Genomic DNA, 21,134 nt, shown 5'->3' with positions numbered 1-21,134 from the left:
AAGATAATGAGCTGTTTATTGCACAAAAAGCGAACCTCGTGTCAAAGAAAGATCGTTAGTTGTCTTTCGTTACATCATTATTTAAAAAAGAAACAAGGTTTCTGAAGTGAGTCACTGAAAAAGTGAAACTTTTTTTCTTCTACTCTTTGTATTTAAATTAGATGTATGTGCATCAACTACAAAGAAACATTTTATTTTTCTTGTTTGTTTTGAATAGAGAAATTTCCTTGTGAACAGTTCCCCTGTACATGTTTGGTATTATGAAGACAAAAGACTAGCTGTGCATGACAAACTTGACCAAACCTCCCCCCCACTGTCAACTGGTCTCTTGTAAAGCTTCTTCGTGATCGCTCAAGGGGTGAAAAAGCTACTAAGACACTTACAGTACCAACCTGCCAATCCCGTCAAACTGTTAGTCTTACTGTTAACAGAGACTCCAATAGCCTTAATCTTTTTTTTTTTCTTTTTTTTAAAATAAAGTCTGCTAAAGGCCTATGAATATTTACCTTAGTGATATTACAAACATTCAGTCATTCATTCAAGTCAGTCAGGATCTAATATCACTCGGCTGTTATGAGTTGGCAGAAATGAAGGCGTCCCACTTTTTCTGCCACATGGCACGACCTGAATCCTTCAGATGAGCTGGGAGTGAGCTGTACCTGCAGGCAGAAGAAGAAATATTTAATGAGAAGAAACATACTGCAACAGGGCTTAAAACCAAAGGTTTTCTTAAAATAATATAAACATTTATGTTTTTTTAATGTTAAAATCATCTTGGAGAGATTTAAAAGTTGCTTCAAAAATGCAATTCCAACATGAATATTATTGTTGTCCTGACAAATAAATAAGGACATTATCTGAACGCTTGGCTCAATTTTTTTACTTTTAAATTTTACTAAACATGAATAACTCTGTGTTAGCATAGTGCTGAACATCATATTGGAGGATACTGTTACTGATAGCATGAGTTTAGTCATCCTCGTGCAATTAAAAACTGGTATGCTCGTAATGCTGACTTTAACTAATTATATCTACATTTTCTAAGGAAAATGTTAAATTTAATGGAATCTGGTCAGATGAAATGTACTTTATTTAAATAAATAAACCTTTGATTTGATATATTTCCAGTGCATTCCTGAGAATTGTTCTTCATGTTTATTGAGAGGTGAGAATCATTGTGAGTGTATGTTGGACTGAAATTCATTCACTTGTATAATTTAATTCATGCTCATTCAAAGATAGTATGATGAAAACTGGCATCAGCTGTTGGCCACCACATTTTGAGCCCATCTTGTTTTCTTTGAAGGCTTAACGTTAAAACATGAATGAAAGAAATAAAGTGAAATTATTCTGACGTGATGGAGTTTGCAGCCAGTTCTTTGAGCGTGCCCAGGTTTGCTTTCAACCCTCCGATGCCCACGAATGCTTGATAGAAGTCATAGGAGAGGCCTGTGGTGCCAAACAGGGACGGGTCATCGGCACTGATGACCATCGGGTGACCCTCTGACATCAGCACAGTAGCAGGGTGGTTCCTCAGGTCTGAAACCAGCTTCAGCACCTGCAGGTCAGAGGTGAAACAAACTCAGGTAAGTTATGTATAAACACATGTAAATACTGTGTGTATTTTACGATGGCAGTGCTAACAGGTCATTAATGTGACGAGTATATTTCTGTTCACTTTTATTTAAAAATAATGTCATCAATTCCTGACTTTTAGGCATTTAAGCTTCTTCAAAAACACCTGATAGATTTAGATAATCTTACAATTTTAAATCATGTTAATTTAATCGACATTTCTTGCCATTGTACCAGCTGACTTTTAGTGGTTGCAGTTTAAATTTCAATTTAATCAGGCTTAATGTTTGACACCGGTATTACCTTTTGTCTTTGGTAGCAAGATATCATTTATACTGTAAATTAAAGATTTTTATGACAAGTTAAAATTTTTCTTAGTTTTACATTTGTTCTTGACTTGGAAAGTTTATCAACCTACGTATGAGATGAGTTGTTTTTAACCATATTTCAGAAAGTGCTACAAAACTACTACCAAAGACCATACTGATGACTCATCCTGGAGGCCACAAAAGAACCCAGAACAACATCTAAAGAACTGCAGACCTCACTCTCCTCAGTTAAGGTCAGGTCACGCTAAGAAAGAGACTGTGCATCCATGGGAGACTTCCAAAGAGAAAACCCGCAAGTCCACGTCTAAATGTCAACAAAAAAAAAACAAAAAACAATGTGAAGGATTTGGAGTGGCCTAGTCAAAGTCCGGACTTAATACGATTGAGGGGCTTTGGCATGATCATAAACCCTCCAGTGTGGCGGAGTTAAGGCAATTCTGCAAAGAAGAGTGAGCCAACATTCCTCCACAGCCATGTAAAAACACTCTTGTCAGTTATCGCAAACACTTGATTGCAGTTCTTGGTGCCAAAGGAGACACAAGTTATTAGGTTTCGGGGCAATTGGATAACTTTTCTCTTAATAAATGAAATCATCATTGAAAAGATATTTAGAAATTACTTAGGTTATTTTTGTCTAATATTTAAAAGTGTGACAAATATGCAAAAAGGGGGCAAATGCTTTTTCACAGCCCTCTACAGGTATATCACTTTGCATTGCCCATAACATTAAAGGTGGTCTCTTCTTAAAGTTAGATTGTTTTATAGTGTTAATCCTACATCACGAAGAAGCTACAAATCACAGCAACGTCTTCTGCTCTGGTAGCTTTAAAGGTATTCGGTGCAACACAGTCAAGCTGTGGGTCGGAGGTTGTGTCATCCAAATATTTCTGTGAAGGTTCTCAGTCATCCAGGTCATCGTAGTCTAAGGAGCTTGCAAAGAAAAGCGTCTGGACTTCTTTAAGTTGCTTGAAGACGTTTCACCTCTCATCCGAGAAGCTTCTTCAGTTCTAAGGGTCAAATGGTGGAGAGTCCCAGATTTAAACCCTGTGGGAGTTTCCCCCCAAAGAGGGAACAAAGGACCCCTGATGATCCTCGACCTAATCACATGAGCCATTGTGAAACCTGGCCCCACCCTATCATGTGGTTTGCTGAGGTCAGATGGCCCAGGCGCCTGGGAAGGGATCTCAAAACTGGATTATATATGGCAGACAGTTGGTGTCATAAACCACCGCCTCAGGAAACCACATGATAGGGTGGGGCCAGGTTTCACAATGAGCTCACCTGAAACCCTGGCTGATTGTGACCCACACCCGTTTTCACACCTTGGCTCAGGCAATTAGGTCGAGGATCATCAGGGGGTCCTTTGTTCCCTCTTTGGGGGGAAACTCCCACTGGTTTTAAATCTGGGACTCTCCACCATTTGACCCTTAGAACTGAAGAAGCTTCTCGGATGAGAGGTGAAACGTCTTCAAACAACTTAAAGAAGTCCAGATGCTTTTCTTTCCAAGCTCCTTAGACTGTCATGTAATGAGCTTACCTGGTTTGAGATGGGACAAAGCTCCACAGCCACATTTCTTTTCCTAGAAAGTTCTTTGGCAAGCGGATGGTGCGCTAAAGCGTAGCCGTGGCCAATGCGCATGGTGTTGAATAGAAGGGCATCAAGAATATTTTGATCTGTGTCTGTGCCTTCGTCATCTGTACACATAGATACAAATACAGCGTACAGTACATTTCAAAATAATTTTTCAAATCTTACTCATGGTATAATGAGCTTTATGCTTTTTGACCTGTCTCCCCTGCATGAAAGAAGTACGGCAATCTGACACCAAGTTCAGCTGGCAGAGAGAGGGCCTCTCTGAAGAACCAAAGACTCTTCCCGCTGTCCTCCCGTCCAACCTGCAAACCATAAGGTTAACTAGTAATGCTACGCTAGGGTACACCCTGCAAGAGCTGACAGTCAGTCGTATGAAGAGAGACAGAAAGCCATTCATGCTCATATCTAAGGTGAATTAGGAGTTAACTTGAATTTCTTAGGATTGTAGGCACAATACAAGAAGAGCAGAAAAGTCAGACAGACATGTAAATTCCACACCACATGGTCCCCAATAAGCAGATAAATGATCTCTGGACTCAGAGCTTATAAGAAGTTGAGGCTAAAGTACACGGGTCACTTCTTACCATGTCAAATCCTGCAACGACATCTGGGAAGTCCTTTTGCAGCTGAATGGCCTCTTTTACAGCAGCTTTGACCTCAGATATACTCAAAGCTCTGAAGAAAGGAACAACACACATAGATGACAGTACTTTCTAAGACTCACAAACAACAAAATGTTTAATTTTACATCAAGATATAGAAGTTAAGATGCCTGCCTGAGAAAAATCGGTTTCCAATGTTGAAAACAGGTGATAAACCTTATCAGCATTTAAGCGCAGGTTTTCCTAACAGAACTGTCCAGGAAAATAAATGGGGAACTTACAAGTAGATGGTCATAGCCGCTTACTCTAGTGGTACTTTGAGGCACATGCTGAATCTAAACCAGTAAAATTAAGACACATGCACATTTTAAGATTAAATTAAATGGTTACTTTAAAGTAAAATTTGACCTAAAAATGAATGTCTTAATAAAATTTTGTGGCAGTTGGTGCTATATTGAAAAAACAAAGTCAGCGTATCACCAAATCAGGAATCAGGTTTAATCCTTTTGGAGCCCCTGAGTATCTGTTCAAAGTTTAATATGTATATTTCAGTCTGCTGCCAGCAGAGCTAAAAAAAAATAAATTCAAAATCAACTTCACAGATGTTAGGATATCAGTCATGCTATCAAACTTGTCTCAGTGACTTCAGATTGCTCCCAAACTTTTCATCCCTAAATTGTAACGTGCTTTCTGTCGGATTAACACAACATCAGGATTTAACAGGACTCCATCACAGCTGCAGAAATCATTATACGTCCCTTTTTCATGTGTTTGGATTTATCAAATGAATGGACTGTCCTGTTCATAACTGGACTTTGTCGCTGCTTCCTTTGCAAGAAAACAGGAAGCCGAATGATTCGAGATAATATATTGAATTATCATTTAATTATTTTCCAAACTGAAACACAGTTCAACTTAAAGTGGTGGGAAGTAATTTGGAGGTACATACATTGGTTACAAGGCTATTATCTAATAAGTTATTCATCTTTTCATGCCTAAAGATGAATAAAAATACTTAAAAAAAATCCTGATTGAGGTTGTCATAATTCATGCATGAAAGGGTTAAGTAAAACTACATTTCCAGTGGAGTTACTTGAAAACCACTGAATTCTTTACATTTAACTGAAGACGGTTAAAAAAAAAAAACACACACACACACAATATTTCAAAGAAAACATTATGTTGCAAAATAAAAGCTAATTTTCAACTTCCTTCCACGAGACAGGGTCCAAAAAAAACCCTGGACAAGTTACATAATGGTAAAACATATGCACATAAAAGAGCTAGTGTGCTGTCTCACAACTCATGAGGGTAATTAGTAGCATAACTGTCTCTAAAAAGACTCATAGCTCCTTATCTCACTAGTTAAAAAGGAAAGGGGAGGGGTTCACCACTTGAAAAAAAGACTAGTGAAAGACTAAATGATCAAATAGTCCAGTTGAAAAATAAATAAAAAATGTGTAAATATTATTAAAAGATTCAGAGAATCCAGAGAAATCTCTGTATACAACGGATAAGGCCGAAAGCCTATCCTTGTCTCTCTGGGGGTAGTGCATCAACAACACTCATCACTGCTTCCACTGATCCAAAAGTCTATGATACAAGAAAAAGAAAACATTTATGAACAACATCCATAAACACAGCTGCCTTTTTTGAGCCCATGCTCATTTTAGATGGGCTAAAGGGGTGTAAAAACTGTGCTGCAGTCTGGATAATCTGAGCTTTTTTTGGAAATCACAAATGTGCCATCCTCTGGGCTGAAGAGGAAATGAACCATGTAACTACAGATCACTGTGGACCTAAAAAGCCTGCACTTTTGATACTTTTTTTTTTTTTACGTGTAATCCAACAGCATGCCACCAAGTCCAGGTTTGTAAATCTGCCTTAGCATCTTCTTTTGTCACACCAGCTATGGCCTGGGAGCTCCAAGTTCAACATCCTTTGTCTAATATATCCACTCCTCTGCACACGTCCAAGTCATCTCAGCCTAACCTAACTTTGTCTCTAAACCACTGAGCTGTCCCTCTAATGTACTTTAATCTTTTCCATCCTCATCACTCCCAATGAAAATTGCCTCCTTCAGCTTGGTTTCCTGTCTCCTGTCTGTCCTGTCCCTTTCACTATTGCTTCTATTCTTCTCACACTCTTTTAAACCTCTAATAGCATAGCTGACTTCAGGTATATGAACTAATCCACCTTCACTACATCTATGCCTTGTTTGCCTTCCACCTGTTTCACTGACTTTCATTCCTCTTCTTTGCAGTGCATACCTGCACCTCTCCAGGGTCTCTTCAAACTGTTCCCTACTGTCAAAACAGAGCACAATGTCATCTGGAAACATGCCTGACCTTACGTTAACCTGTCCTTCACCACTGCAAACAAGAAGGGGTTCAGAGCAGACCGCCGATGCAATCTCTCTCCAACCTTGAATATCTGTCACTCCTGAGTTCCTCATACAGTGTCACAGGTCCTCTCTTGGCACTCATCATCTGCTTTCTTTACACCCACAAAGAAACAGTGAAGCTGACCTTCAGCCTGCACTTCTGCATCAACACTCCAAGCGTCCGTAGTGCTCTTTCTCAGGGTGAAGCCATACTGCTGGTCACTGATCGTCTTTTCTTAACCGAGCTTCAACAGTTCTAGCGGGATAAAGCTTTTACAATACTAAACATTTATCCCTGTATTTATTTCAATTCACTTTTCTTTATCTAGCACCAAATGACAACAGCCTGCCTCAAGGTTCTTTATTTTGTAAGATGAAGACCCTGAAATAATATAGAGACACCCCCAACAATCAATTGAGCCTCTATGAGTTATATACGGAAGAGGATTAGGGCCACTGGGAAAAAAAGGTGGGCCCGTCTTTTTTTTTTCTTCTTTTCCAGAACTCTGAGAAAAAAGTCAGAATTCTGACTTTAAGAAGAAAAAAAAAAGTCATGCCCACTTTTTTTTCTCCCAGTGGCCCTAATCCTCTTCCGTAGCAATCACTGGGTGACAATAGGAAGGAAAAACTCTTTAACAAGAAGATACCCCTGGCAGGACCAGGCTCAGGGACAGGCAGCCCAGATTGGGGGTCAAGGGAGGAAAACAAGACACAGAAAAGGCATACATAGGCTCTGTGAACTTTTCCACAATGAAGCTAATAATTTGTGGAGTGCTTAGACAGCCTTGGTTGTCACTTGAAATGGAGCGTAATTTGAGAGAAGCCCTCTCTACGATATATTTTACCTGTGGACAGAAATTATGATACGAGCCCCAAGAAAGTCTGGATGGTCTCCAATAAATTTCTTTGTAACCTCTTGAAATGTTTTCAGAGTCCAGAACTTATCGTGAATAGTTCCATCGAGCTCGTATGTCTGCAACACAGAAAGGTTTCAGTTAGAAATGCAGAGATGTCGGATATACCGCTGCTGTAGCTGTTTAGCACAGACTGACGCTGCAAGGATCAGGTGTAAACAAACAAACAAACCCTTGAGAGACCGCTCCTCAGTTCCAGATACAGGATGTTGTCGCGGTGAAGCTCCTCTAGGCCTTTATAAAAATAATCCTTCAGGACTGGAGCATGGGTGACTAAGCCCGCAGATGCGATGAAGGCTTTCTCAAACTTCCCCCACACAACGTCTTGGCTTGGGTATTGACCATCTGGATCCTCGGTGACCAGAGTGAGGTGCTGCATTAAACTGTAAACCACCCAAAAACGACCTTTCAGTGTTAAGTTCTCCCACTACAGCTTGACTTTACATGTTCAGGAGAGGGTTAGAGGTTAACTAACCTGTTATCAAAGCCAGTAGGATCTCCTATTTTGGCTCTCAAGGTCTCGAGCAGTTGCCAGTAGAAGCAGTCCCAGCGTGGGAAGGGCTGGCGAGCTGAGAACTGGAAGCGGACAGAGTTGTCCCAAGTGAAGCAGATGTAGCAGTTAGGTCTGTAGGTGACGTTTTTCACCAGCCACTCAACACTGACCAGAGAGGAGCTGTGGATGTGGAGGGCTGCGCCTGTCACCCAAACAGCAAGATGTAACCTCAAACTTAGGCAAATACTGAAAGTAATCATTGATGACTTGTAAGACAGGCCCTAGGGTTCAGGAATATTAAAGGCCTCCCACACCTGATAAATCTAAGAAAAACTAAACAACCTCACAGTTTCTAGGGATTTTGTTTAATATTTTTCAGTCTCTGTCTGCTCATCTTTGCTTTTCTGAAAACATCTAGTGGATTAGACATCAAGCACCACATCTGCATTCCTCTTAATTTTTTCCCCAAATCATATTTTTTTTCTCTCCATTGCTAATACATACAGCTTTTACAGCACACTACAGTATATGAAATATCAGAGGAAGCAGCCTGGGCGTGCTGCGCAGCTGTGACGTAAAGGAGACCAGAAATATGACTTTTGAGAATTGCTGCAGTGCTTTACCTTTTTGTTCTTTCTCTGCCAAAATCTAATCACTTTATCCTTGAGTCCACATTTAGGATTAACCTGAGGTCACAATGACCATGACCTTTGAATGCCAAAATAAACAATAACAGCATTAGGTTTGGTTGGGTCCCCTTGACCTTCTAAGCTCCTGCATCTGTTTCTGGTGGACTGATGCAGTAGGCCAGACAAAGCTTTAACATCACCTTTAGGCATCTTTTGCAGCAGTTTAAAGACTGGGCTCTTCTCAATGAGAGGTTTTGCTTTGAAGAAATGCAAAGCAGGAGGAAAAGGTGTGGCGGACATCTCTTGCTCCTTCAATCGATGGAGGTAAGCGTCCAGCTTCTGCTCGGCCGCTGTCAGCACCACTTGTCCTCCCGTTTGCCTGGATGCCTCCTGACGCATCAGCAGGTCCCTCTGAGCGGGGTCAGGCATCCCTTCAGTCACCCTCACAAACCACAGAAGGGGCACATAAGTGACCACAGCCCAGAGGAATGAGATCACCATGTCCTTGTGTGCCACCGGAGGGTGCTGTATCCCTACTAGAACAACATGTTCTCACTCTTGAAAGGAGCAGGCTGTATTTGGTGCTGGAAATGAGAAGATACTCCATGAAAGACATGAATACTGTTGTTAAAGGAGAAGTTTTTGTAGCTTTGATAGTAACTGAATAAATTTCAAGCTTGTTACAAGTTCTTTAGGATTATAACATGCTCACACAGTGCTGACAGATTCTAGGGTGAAGCCGCACTCAACTGATTTATTTTGAGACATGCTCAATAATCCAGGTAAGCAAATCCTAGAAAATTGATTCTGTTAATCCTGATGCTGAGAACGCTGTATCCAGATGAACAAATTCAACTTTCTAGCATAACCGTTTTACTTTCTGGACCACATTTATTATGCATAAGAGGTAACGAAAGTAGCACACAGCTCTCGGTAACAGTGACAAATGAAGACAAATCTTAAAAGGCAAATCTAACTCCTTTAAAAACAAGACCATACTTACAAGAACAGCAAGAAGCAGCGTCTTGTGTCTCTCTCCACAGTCTCCTTAAATGCTTGGCTTGTTTTCCACAAGAAACTCTTGAATGTCAGGAAAAATACTCAGAGCGACCGGATAATTGGGACATTTTTGTCTGACTAATACCATGTGATAAACTAATGAATGAAGCATGAATGGCCAGTGTTGCAAAATAAATGGGAAAGACTGGAGATCATTCAGCTGCGAGAACAATGTGCGAGTCAAAAAGAAGAGAAAGGAAATACTAATGGTTCAGATTTTATACTTTATACACATTCCCACAATAAAACATTTTGAATTTGAGACAATCAAAAAACAACAAAAAGAAAAAAGATGAGAAATCAAAACAAACAACCACCACACACATACATATAATTTAATCTGGAAACCTCATATACATACAGGGCACCCTCTGGAATGATATCAGCCACTCCTTTAATTCATGACAGGAGGAGAAGGTACAGTTGATGTAACAGGAATAAATTAACTCTAAGATCATATCCAACCTTCAGTTTTGTTTCTATGGATTCCATTTTTGTGTGTGTGTGCGCGAGCCTATATATGTATATATATATATATATATGTGCGATTGGCTGGAGCAGACACCTATTATCAACACAATGCTCCATGCAACCAAAAATGTGGTGCAGAGGGTAATGAAACTGGGAAAACCGTGACACAGATGCTATGTTTGTCATGAAACTAATCCAGTTAGAGGACAACTTGTTTAACATCCAGCCAGTCACTCGATCCCGTCTTCCCTGACTGATCAGTGTAAACTGAGGCCCATGAATGGGAGCAGCAGAGCAAACCAGTGCTTACAGCTGTACACATCTGTAATGTTGAGCTGCAGCATCTATCATGTCCCTTAATGCACAGAAAAAAAAATACAGTAATACATCACACAACAACATCTTTTTTGCGTCAGAAATTTCACAGACATAAAGGAATGACGTCTTTTATATGACAAAATAAAAAATTAAAAGGAGTGTTTCTCTCTCTCTCGTACAGCAGAGGTTCTCAGTCCATAAACTTGCGGTTTGGGTTGGCACCAAAGAGAGCCACTCGGATTTCAGGCATCATCTGCAAACAGAGTGACAGGATAAGCCAACAACCATCACCTCAGAGTAACTTTCTTTATAAAACCGAAACCCTGAGAGGAGACATTTACATTTTTATTGAATGACCAAACATCTAAAATGAGAAGACGTTCAATTTACTCCTTGTACATTTGAGAAAGTACAGCTAGAACTAACTACAGTACTGTGCAAAAATCTTGAGCCCCTCCTAATTTCTTTATATTGACCCAGAAAAATGAAAAAAAATAATAATTAAAAATTAAAAATACAGTAAATAAGGTAAAAACAGAGTTTGTACAACAAACTTGAAAGTCAGTATTTAGTGTGACAACCTTTATTCTTCTTCACAGCCTCAACTCTCTCTAAAGAAGTCTTCAGGAACAGTTCTCCAGGCCTCTTGAAGGACACTTAAAGCTCTTTTCTGGATGTTGGCTGTTAAGATGATCCCACACTGCTTTAATAACGTTGAGGTCTGGACTCTGGAGTCTGATCCATGACTGAAAATGTTCCACTGTGTGCTTCTCTATCCAGGTATGTTTTTGCTGTGTGTTTATGATCATTGTCATGTAGAAAAATGAAGCTGTTGCCGGTCAGATGCTTTCAGATGGTACTGGATGGTGGATCAAAATCTGATTCTACTTTTCTGCATTCATAATTGCATCAATTTTAAATAGAACTCCAACACCACTGACAGAACCTTCATTGTGCTTTACAGACGGCTGTAGACACTCTCTGTTGTACTTCTCTCCCGACCTCCTCCGGACATATACGATACAATTTAAACCAAAAATTTTAAATGTGGCTTCACCTCCATAAGACCTGTTGCCACTGGATTTTCAGTCCAGCTCTTGAGTAATTTGGCATAACTCAACCTTTTCTCAGTTTCTCTTTCTTAATATTAAGCACCTTGAGACTGTTATTTGGGACTATATAGTTTATCTGTTATATGCAGACAACACTGGTTCTTCCCTTGGGTTAGGTGTCCTTCTTATGTGTGATTCACAGGTTCTTGTTAAGTGGCTTAACAAAAAAACAAAAAATTGTCAGGTGCAGGACTGAAAATGAGTGAAAAAGCTTCCAATGTCCAAAGCAAAGCTTTGACAGAACTTCAGAAAGCCTGGAGAACTGTGGCTCCTTAAAAGCAAAACATAAAGAAAAATGGGTGGCTCGAGACTTTTGCACAATCCTCAACTTTTCTGTCACCTAACAAGCTGATTCAGCAAATTACTAAAATCGAAGTTAGAATATATGGAATATTCTTGAACACCCACTACTGTACTGACTTAATATTCCATCTGTCATAACTCTGCTCTCTGCCACCTCTGTAAATGTGCAATACTAATGAAAAAGAAACACTACAAAATATATATCTATATCTATATCTCTTTTAAACACACTGATATTAACTTCAAAATGAAAAACTAGCCTACAGCGAGACGGTAACTATGTTCATACTCTTTATATTGTTAAATATAGTGACATGTCTCAAAGTAGGTAATGTTTATTTATTAAAAGCCTCAAATTTCATCGAACATAAGCATTGTGTATCTTTTTAAAGTTTAAAACAGAAACAGAAAAAAATATTGCACTGAAAAATGAAGTTTGGTATTAAAGCAAAGTCATTTTTTCAAATGCATGTTAAGAATACTGTTTTACTTTTTCTCTGTTGCGTACATTTTAAGAATTTAACACCATGCCACCAGTGTGACGATGATTTAAAATGCAAGTTTGTTATATATATATAAACAGAATAATGTGCAGTTAGAGTAAACTAGTGCATTTACAATGTGTGAAACAAGAAAGATAAAATGATAAGATATGCATTTCCTACCTGCTGAGCCATGAGGTCCAGTCTGCTCTCCAGAGTGTTGGACACCTTGATCTTCCCGTCTCCATTATAGATCTCAATACCTCCAGACCTGCATGCAGAAAAAGTTTGACATTTTGATCTCAAATTAAGAGGTGGCTAAGTTTTCAAGAGAACTTCCCCTTAGTGATCGCTGGTTTGTCTTTCAAATGTGATTCTGCTTACACGTCAGGGGAGAGGAAGTTATCCTGGTCAATGCGGACCTCAATGTTGTTCTTCACGGCTGCTTTATATATGGGAATGTTCTTCTGGATGGATGCCTGAAGGGTACAAGGAAGTTTGGGATGAGATTTCATCTGATACAAACAACTGGATCAGCACAAAATTTCCCATCAGTAACTGAACACGTATCATTAAACATGATAACTTTGAAACTGGGTTTTCCCCACACTGCCCACAGCAGGGCAGGTGATACTGCACTGCAGGGTAAAAAGGGTAAAGAGACACCTTCTGTTTTACTCACCTGCACCAGCGGTATGTCCTGTTTACGACAGCGAATGGTGACTTTGGGCTCCAGCAGCTGGTAAAACCCCTGATGAGAGACGGTTATTATGTTATTTTAGTTTTTAAATATCTGCATAGAATGACAAATATTTTTATATCATGAAAACCTTTCTGTATCATACAATAAAGTTTAGGATCAGCACAATGTAAGCCCTCCAGAAAGTATATTTAAGGCTCTTCCACACTGGTTTATTAATACCTAGAGGCTACCTGAACGCTTTATAAATAGTCCTGTGTCTTGTGGTACCTCACAATTAAAAGATGGGATTTAACAAGAGCAGGGGCATTTCCAGGGGGGTTATAGAAGTTTGGGCTGTTTTTACAGAACAAATTAAACTGGAGACGGTGTTCTTAGGGGATTATCCAGAGGAACACAACCTAATTGCATCCACATCCATTGTATTAGTGAAATACCACCGCATATTTACTAAACAGAATATAATTAGCTTATCTGATTGGCCAGACAAGATTAATATGATCATAAAGTCTGGCTGGTCTTCTCTACAAGATCACCTCTTCAGGTATCATCCCAGCTTTCTGCACTGCTGGAATCAGAAGGAGGAGATGCTAAATCATTGTCTTTTATTTATCTATTTATTTTATGATAAATTAGCTGAAGTGACTCATTACATAAATTTGAAGTCACAAGGACAATAATTAAAAGGATCTACATGCATTGCAGTGGCAGGCAATCTGTCCAAAAATAACTGATGCAACTACGAGATATACAGTAACTAAGTAGCTGTGTTAGGCCCGTTTTTATTTAATAACTGCTGATATTATTGAATTTAAGCAAACGAAAACAACAACAACAACAAAAAACAAAAACAAAAAAAAAAGCTGAAAACTCGGTGAAATCAACTTACGGTAATATGTCATTAAAAGTTTTATTTTTCACGCCAGAGGTAAAACACATTTGGACTTTATGCTGAGAGTGTGTATCCTTGTGTTTACAGTGCAGTGATGTTATTATGGCAGGGTCACAGCCCCCCTCTCACATTCTGGGGACACAAATGAGGATCCTGCTGCTCTAAAATAGCTGAAATCTTTTAGTACAGATGGAACTTGTTTTACAGAGTAAATTTCATTGGTCAGAGGGATGTTAGCGGGCAGGCCTCGGAGTATAAACCAACCTGTAAGATCAGTCCGTCCATAAGAGTTGAATACCTGGCCGGGTCTTTTGCAATGTTAGCGAGCCGCTGGCGAGCTTCATTCAGCATTTCCTGAGGGTACAAAAACACACCTGATCTCTTCTGTTTGCACTCTCAGCTGTGATATTTAACCAGCCCATCTTTCGTATGTATATAAACTGATGACAGAGACTTACCGAGATCATATCATCACGGGCCTTCAGCACCTTCAGTCGAGCCTGGTTCATCAGGTTAGACATCTGACTGTTAAGCAGACAAATAACACACACATTGGTCCTGCTTATATCCCAAAGTGAGACTGTGTTTGCTCTTTTCTTAACCCTGCACACTGTTCGAGGCAGGTCACAGAGGAGGTACTGTTGGGTAAAGTGGCTAAATAAAATTACAGAAACTCTGTCACATTACAGCCGTTTCTTTGTTCTTAAAAAGGCCAGATTGAAAGGAGAAAGGAAAGAAGGGATGGGCACGATGTGTCCTGTGATGTCTCGCCACGACTCACATTTTCTTCTGTTGCTCAATCTGCTTCTCTTTCTTCTCATAGTACTCCATTATCTTCAGCCTCTGGGTCTGGACCAGGCGGCCCTTCTCAATGTTGAACTCTTCTTCTGCCTGCAGGAAGAGACACAGGTAGCTCAGAGGAATTCATGGCAAACAGAAATCTTTTTCACATAAAGAATGACATTTAAAAAGAATATTTTTCTCTAATAATGTAAGAGAAACATGAAAATATTTTGGGAACCTCACTAAACAACGAAGGTTACTATATGTACACACACACACACACACACACACACACAACTCTTCTCATAATCAGCTTTCCTTGCTGTAAAATAGTGCCTGAGGGCTGCTGGAACTTGTGGACCATCATATGTGACACAATGAGAGCAATCCATATCATCTTGTAATGCAAGCATGCAGCATCAGCACCACCTAATGGTGATTGACTGGTGTTGGAGTCTACAAGGGCTGCACTGATCACCCCTGAGGTGACCTCCAGCTTGCCCTGAAGTGGTTTACAGCAGGAACCTCCTAGCCTGGGGCCATAGCTCTCATCCGGAAAAAGTTGGAGAACCCACTCTGGGTCGGTGGAGGAGTTGGAAGAATGTCACAGTAAAGATGACTGTTGTGACAATGCTGCCGATTTCCCCTTCTGTTCACGTTTCTACCCTCAGCTACATGATGCAGGTGACTTGTATGGTCACGAGCTCTGGTAGCGACTGAAAATAGAAGTTTGTAGTTACAAACTGTGGAATGAGCTTCCTCCAATGGGTCTCTCAGTTCTCCCTTACAGATAGGTTGGGGGGTACCAACACCACAAGTAATGGGGGCTGGAAGACAGTGTGGCTGGGGAGAGCATTTGGAAAGCAGCAGAACATGGATGGATATTCTTCTACTTTGGACTTCTCCCATCATCCGCCCCCTTCTCCACCACCCTCTGTCACATCAACCCTCTACATGTCCTCCTTCACTACACCCATGAACCTCCCACGAGGTATTTCTCTTTTTCTCCTCTCAGGTCCATAGTCAGCATCCTTTGTCCAATATACCCAGTATCCCTCCTGTACACATTCAAACTATCTCAGCCTTGCCTTTCTAACTTTGTCTCCAAAACACTCAACCTGAGCTGTCCTTCTGATGTACTCCGTTCTAATCTTGTGCCTTGTTGTCACTCTGGCATGTTCATCTCTGCCACCGTCTCCAAATCACACATCACAGCAGCTCTCGCTACCACATTTCACTCTCTGCTATCTTTATGTCACAAATCACACTCGCCTCCAGCCGCTCTATGTGCACTGTCCGCTGATGGACATTGCATTTTTTTAAAAATAATTGATTGCATATATTAGCTGGTTTGTTGCCTTTTTGTTCTCCTCTTAAGACAAAACAATTAAATAAATCTATGTAATAACACACAGTCTGATGGGGGCCAGGAGGCCTGATGCTTCTAAACATTGTCTTCATGTAATTAATGAACTTAACGTTACAGGTGACCTTTAATGTCTGTCCACATGGTCCAATTCCCTGTCTTTCCTCAGCTTTGACTCACTAATAAAGACATAAAATCTATCCAGCCTGATATCTGTGCACAGCACTGTGTGGTGATGTGTTTTCATACCTTTGCATCAATTTCCTCCGCCTTCTCGTTTGCCTCCTGCTCGATGAAGGCCATCATGTGCTTAATCTGTGGATGGGAACAAAATATAACTAAAAACAAGCCTGTGTTGTATAAAAAAACCCCATAAAATTTAGATCCCATAGAAACAGCTTCTTTGATTTTTATTTTCACTTTGCTCCAAATCCGATTTTTGGAAAATCTAATACACGTTAATCTTTAAACAACATTAGATCTGATCTTTGTTGATCTGAAGATATTTTCAGAGCCTTCGAAGACCCTCATGACAAATATACTTAGCTTATTTCACATTTTAAAAAAAATTTGCACCTAATGCAACTTGTGACTTTCCTTTCTAATGCAATACACTGGAAATGAAACTCATCATTAAACTTTTGGTAAAACGATAGCAAAGCATTAGTCTGGTAAACATCAAGATATCCCATAAAGATTAGTACATTTTACTGTGTGAGGTGTGTCATCTCTGGTTTGAGATAGGAAAAAGACACCTTCAAAAAAAAAAAAAAAAAAAAGTCTAACAAATACTTCAGGATATCAGTGAGTTTTGTTATTTTTCAGTGTACATGAAGCAAAATGTCAGCGATTTCTTATATCTTTCCTCCTTTGAATCCTATTAGGGATACCTCTTGTTTCCCTTTCCTGACCTGAGCGGTTTCTGTCTTATTTCAGGCCTGCTTACAAACAAAATGACTGGGTGTACATCAGCAGTTAGTGATGCAGCTACTCTTAGATAAACCCAGAAACTATTCTAATGGTTTTCCAATCACATCCTTACAGATATACTGAGGCATCAAAAATTCATCATTAAGGGTAGAGAGGGCATCTTAAAATCTTTACTGGGGTGGTAAAGATGAGATTAAGCCAGGGCGGTTTCCATCGCTTCAGTGAAAATGTTTGTGAATTTTGTTGCACATCGTCATTTTACCAACTGTGGAAAGAAACAGGTGATGAGCGAGGGATGGATCTCACTGAGGAAATTAAAACTATAATTTTAAACCACGGGCTCACTGTTCAGCAACTCTATTAATTCAGATAATGAACTTCATGTATTATTCGATGTAACCCGAAACTAGGAATTGAGCCCACGAAGTCATCAGGAAAGTGTCCACTGAGGTCACATAGGAGCTGTTTCCCCACAGATACAACCATCAATCTTTTTGGGGGTTTTGGCAGCCAGGAGAGTCGCCCTCTGATGGCCCACTACTAGAAATTCGACAATGGCTTCACACAAATTCTGTGTTTCATACAATCTAGTGCTTAAACTTTTATACTTATGGTTTTACACATTTCTAAGATATAGCGAGGGACACTCATGAGCATTTCTTATTGGACGGTGTCAGTATTTACAGTGTTGACCCTCCTCTGATTGACAATGAGCCATTCTTGACTTATCAGAGCTCAAAGTTCCGCTCGTCCTCCTGCCTTTTAGGAATCAATCCTCGATGGGATTAAGAACTGGGGAGTTTCCCTGCCATAAGATCCAAAATGGTACTATGATGACCGCTGAGCCACATAATTATCACTTTTGCTTCATGACTTGGTACCCCATGATACACGGGAAAACGTTGGCCTTTGAGAATGTGTTATCATATTTTCTGACACCAAATAAAAGTATCACATAGAAAAACTTATTAACCCATAACCCTTTATTGCCACTTTAATTGCTGTTTCAAAACTATTTAAATAACAGCAAAAGTAGCTAATATTAAGATTTGTTGAAAATTAAATATATTATTAATGTGTGTCAAACAGCCAACTGATATAGAAATCCCTGGTCATGGCAGTGTACAGTGGGAACTTTTTATTAGACTTATTTTCCATATTTGAGGAGATTTCCAGTGAGAACACGGTGGCTCACTCACTCCAAGTTCCTCCTTCTTGGCATGTGTTCATCATGTGATCATGCAGAGATGCATGACCCTCAGTATCACATCCTTAAGTCTCAGCTGCAGAAATAGCGGCTTATTTGGGTCCAAGTGTCAATCTTATGTAAAAAAAAAAAGCACCCCTTTAAAGAATAAATATTGTCCTCTAGGTGCCGTTTGTGTTTAATTCAGTGCTAACCCTTATGCAGCTCTCTCAATGTCATTCTCCTTTGACACACCGACTTCCTGTAAATCCTACAGCGGCTGAAAGCATTTCTCGGGTTTGTAACAGGCTAACGAGTCGCTTCGTTAACGAGCGAAAACAAGCGTTAAAATGGTGTCTTTATATAGGTGAAAACGGTTCATTACCTGCTTCTGTACGTCGGCATCGCTCAGCGCCATGGCTGCAGTTGTCAAAGATCCGCCTGGGCCTGCCGGAGAAAGTAAGAATTAAAAAATCACGAATAATAAAAACCGCTAAATGGAAACAGAGACCGCGATTACTCAGAAAATGAAATTAATCCCAACATTTAAGCTTTAAAGCGGCATTTATGTACCCGAGAACAACAGAGAAGACGGTTTGAATTAATCGCCGCAGTCGTGACTCGTAACGATGTCTACGGAGGATCAGCTGATTTTCAGAGTCACGTGATGTTTACTTCCGGCGGAAGAGGTCGTCAAGTGCGAGGAAGGAGCGAGACGAGTGAATAAAGAAAAAAGTGGCTGTTTACTCAGTTTTCAACGTGTCACGGACACAGTGAAGTATAAACGTAACTATAACTTATCAGTTTTTAAGTTAGAAAATATAAATATATTTATTTCTGTACATTATCTCTTAACAAAAATCTTTATTGCTACAGTTTAAAAAAAGGTTTAAGGTTGAGTTGATGTAACAATTAAAATGTTATATTTGTTATATTTTATTCATATAATAATGTTTATGTATTTCATAATAATATTGTTTGTAGTTGTTTTACTACATTTACTGTGTTAATAGTAGTTTCCCTTAGGATTTTCTCAGGATAAAGTTCTTATCTGTATTCTGGTTGTTTTTGTTTTTTATTTTATTAGCCTGCTACTACAGCTGTTTTAAATTATATGAAAAGGTTATTTAGAGTTGTTTATTTCTACAATATTACTGAATATTACTATAACTGTATTTGTCTATGCTGAAATGAGGAAAGTAAATACCTTTATATTCCCTGGGGGAAGTAAGAAAATACAAATCATATAATGATATATTCTTTATATTAGCTTTATTCGTATCTATATCACACTATGGCATCTTCAATATTCCAAAATAGGAGTTATGTTTTCGAATATACACTACCAGTCAAACGTTTGGACAAACCTTCTCATTTCTTTATTTTTACTACTTTCTAAACTGTAGACACATACCAAAGACATCAAATATATAAAACAAGATATATGGAACAATGTAGCAAAGAAAAATAAATTGATAAGTAACTCTAAATATGTTTTATATTTGAGAATCCTCTAAGTAGCCACCATTTGCTTTGTTGCCAGTGCTGCAAACCCTTGGCCTTTTCTCAATGAATTGAATGAATTGAATGAATTCATGATGTAGTCACAGTTTTTACTTCACAGGTGTGCCTTGTCAGGGTTGATTTGTGGAATTTCTTGACCTTTTTAATGGGGTTGGGACAGAAGTCAGGTTGGTACACAGCTGGCAGCATTATTTGAAATTTGATTCTTGCTATAATATGAACTCTAAGCTTTAAAAAAAATAAAAAAAAAAGGAAGAGAAATGACAGTCCATTGTTACTTTAAGAACTGAAGGTCAGTCAGTTTGGAAAATTGCTAAAACTCTGAATCTGTCCCCAAGTGCAGTCCCAAAGACCATCAAGTGCTACAACGAAACTGCCTAATTGCCTAATATGACAACAATTTTCTTCATGCATCTAAAATCCCACCCAGTCCCACGATGCAACTGACCCACAACCCAGGATGAATGTTCCTTATGTGTTCATGAGCAGGACAAAAACTCCTCTTCCAAAGCGGGGACCACGCCAGCCTTGTCCCAGGCAGACAAGGAGAAGCCTCCTATCCCCGTCTCGTCCCTCCACTTAGCTTGTCACATACCAGCCCAGCTCACACACTGCACTGGAGTCTGTCGCTCGATGCCACCACGGCTCCCCTCGTGGATTCGCCCTTTAAGTAAACATTTACTGGCCAGAACCATCGTCCCGGAAGCTGACCTGGCTAATGGCCATGGCGACCCTCTCCCAACACGACTGCACCTGGTGAACAGCAGTGGAGACACTATTCACAAATGCAGGCAGAGGTGTACCTCTGCCCTGCTGTCGGAACCGGTCCATCTCCAAATGAGCCGTCGCACGCTACGATCAGGCAGCTGGTCCCTCTTTTCCACACTCGCCTTCACGCATTCCTCTTCATATGTGGGGCCTCTCTCCATTAGTGGTCAGCCAGCTCACTTTTAATAGGTCCTTTAAACAGCTGATAGGCCACCTCGGGACACACCCATGCCTCAGCAAGTGATCGCTATCAGCCAATTTGCCTAGCCAGTCCACAGTGGATTAAAACAATGTCATATAAAAACATGGAATACAAACAGAATAAATCATGCAAATAAAAACTACACTCATAAATAAATACTAAAATCACGTGTAGCATGGGAAGCTTTGAAAGCTTTTATTAGAGGGTTCATCATCCAGCATGCCTCATATAGGAAAAGAACTGCTCTGTCCAAGCAGATAGACCTGGAGAGGAAGATTGCCATAGCTGAAGCCACTTTTAAGGCAGACATGAGCTCGGCAAATCTGACCCACCTAACTAGACATAAATATGAGTTTAACTCAATTTTGACTCAGAAAATGGAGTTTTCTCTATTTCGGGCTAGGCAGAAATACTTCGAAGATGGAGATAAACCTGGCAAACTGCTTGCAAGATATATTAAACAAAAAGAAGCTCAGACTATCATAGCAGCAATTAGAGCACAGGATGGCACTATGGTGT

The 21,134-nt window shown here is 39.7% G+C and overlaps 2 protein-coding genes across 2 annotated transcripts; both read right to left on the bottom strand.

The window, feature by feature from the left end:
• Window positions 1–6: 6 nt before the first annotated feature.
• On the bottom strand, window positions 7–9,604 carry ada2b (adenosine deaminase 2b). Its single transcript, XM_005740788.2, has 10 exons — window positions 9,523–9,604; window positions 8,720–9,103; window positions 7,873–8,092; window positions 7,570–7,780; window positions 7,329–7,456; window positions 4,083–4,173; window positions 3,692–3,800; window positions 3,442–3,599; window positions 1,356–1,558; window positions 7–659 (listed from the first exon to the last, which is right to left on the bottom strand). The coding sequence occupies exons 2-10, from the start codon at window positions 9,018–9,020 to the stop codon at window positions 572–574; spliced, it is 1,509 nt and encodes a 502-aa protein (XP_005740845.1). The 5' UTR covers window positions 9,021–9,103; window positions 9,523–9,604; the 3' UTR covers window positions 7–571.
• A 346-nt stretch (window positions 9,605–9,950) lies between these two features.
• On the bottom strand, window positions 9,951–18,826 carry atp6v1e1b (ATPase H+ transporting V1 subunit E1b). The gene is made up of 10 exons (XM_005740786.1): window positions 18,695–18,826; window positions 18,507–18,568; window positions 16,255–16,320; window positions 14,638–14,747; window positions 14,315–14,381; window positions 14,121–14,210; window positions 12,947–13,015; window positions 12,649–12,743; window positions 12,448–12,535; window positions 9,951–10,620 (listed from the first exon to the last, which is right to left on the bottom strand). The coding sequence occupies exons 2-10, from the start codon at window positions 18,537–18,539 to the stop codon at window positions 10,558–10,560; spliced, it is 681 nt and encodes a 226-aa protein (XP_005740843.1). The 5' UTR covers window positions 18,540–18,568; window positions 18,695–18,826; the 3' UTR covers window positions 9,951–10,557.
• Window positions 18,827–21,134: the final 2,308 nt, after the last annotated feature.

Source organism: Pundamilia nyererei, unplaced genomic scaffold, assembly GCF_000239375.1.
Source record: "Pundamilia nyererei isolate P.nyererei 1_Seehausen unplaced genomic scaffold, PunNye1.0 scaffold00104, whole genome shotgun sequence".
Classification (NCBI taxonomy): domain Eukaryota; kingdom Metazoa; phylum Chordata; class Actinopteri; order Cichliformes; family Cichlidae; genus Pundamilia; species Pundamilia nyererei.
This window is presented reverse-complemented; position numbering and strand designations above follow the sequence as displayed.

Bases quoted from the DNA above. Each gene is read 5' to 3' on its own strand.
- ada2b (XM_005740788.2), bottom strand. From the start codon at position 9,020: ATGGTGATCTCATTCCTCTGGGCTGTGGTCACTTATGTGCCCCTTCTG. The intron at 7,457-7,569 runs GTTTGTTTGTTT...TCTGTGTTGCAG, and splicing joins TGAGGAGCGGTCTCTCAAGG to ACATACGAGCTCGATGGAAC. The intron at 660-1,355 runs GTCAGAATAATT...TTCTGCCTGCAG, and splicing joins CTGGCTGCAAACTCCATCAC to GTACAGCTCACTCCCAGCTC.
- atp6v1e1b (XM_005740786.1), bottom strand. From the start codon at position 18,539: ATGGCGCTGAGCGATGCCGACGTACAGAAGCAG. The intron at 12,744-12,946 runs GTGAGTAAAACA...TGTACCCTTCAG, and splicing joins AGGACATACCGCTGGTGCAG to GCATCCATCCAGAAGAACAT. The intron at 12,536-12,648 runs GTAAGCAGAATC...TTCTGCATGCAG, and splicing joins AACTTCCTCTCCCCTGACGT to GTCTGGAGGTATTGAGATCT.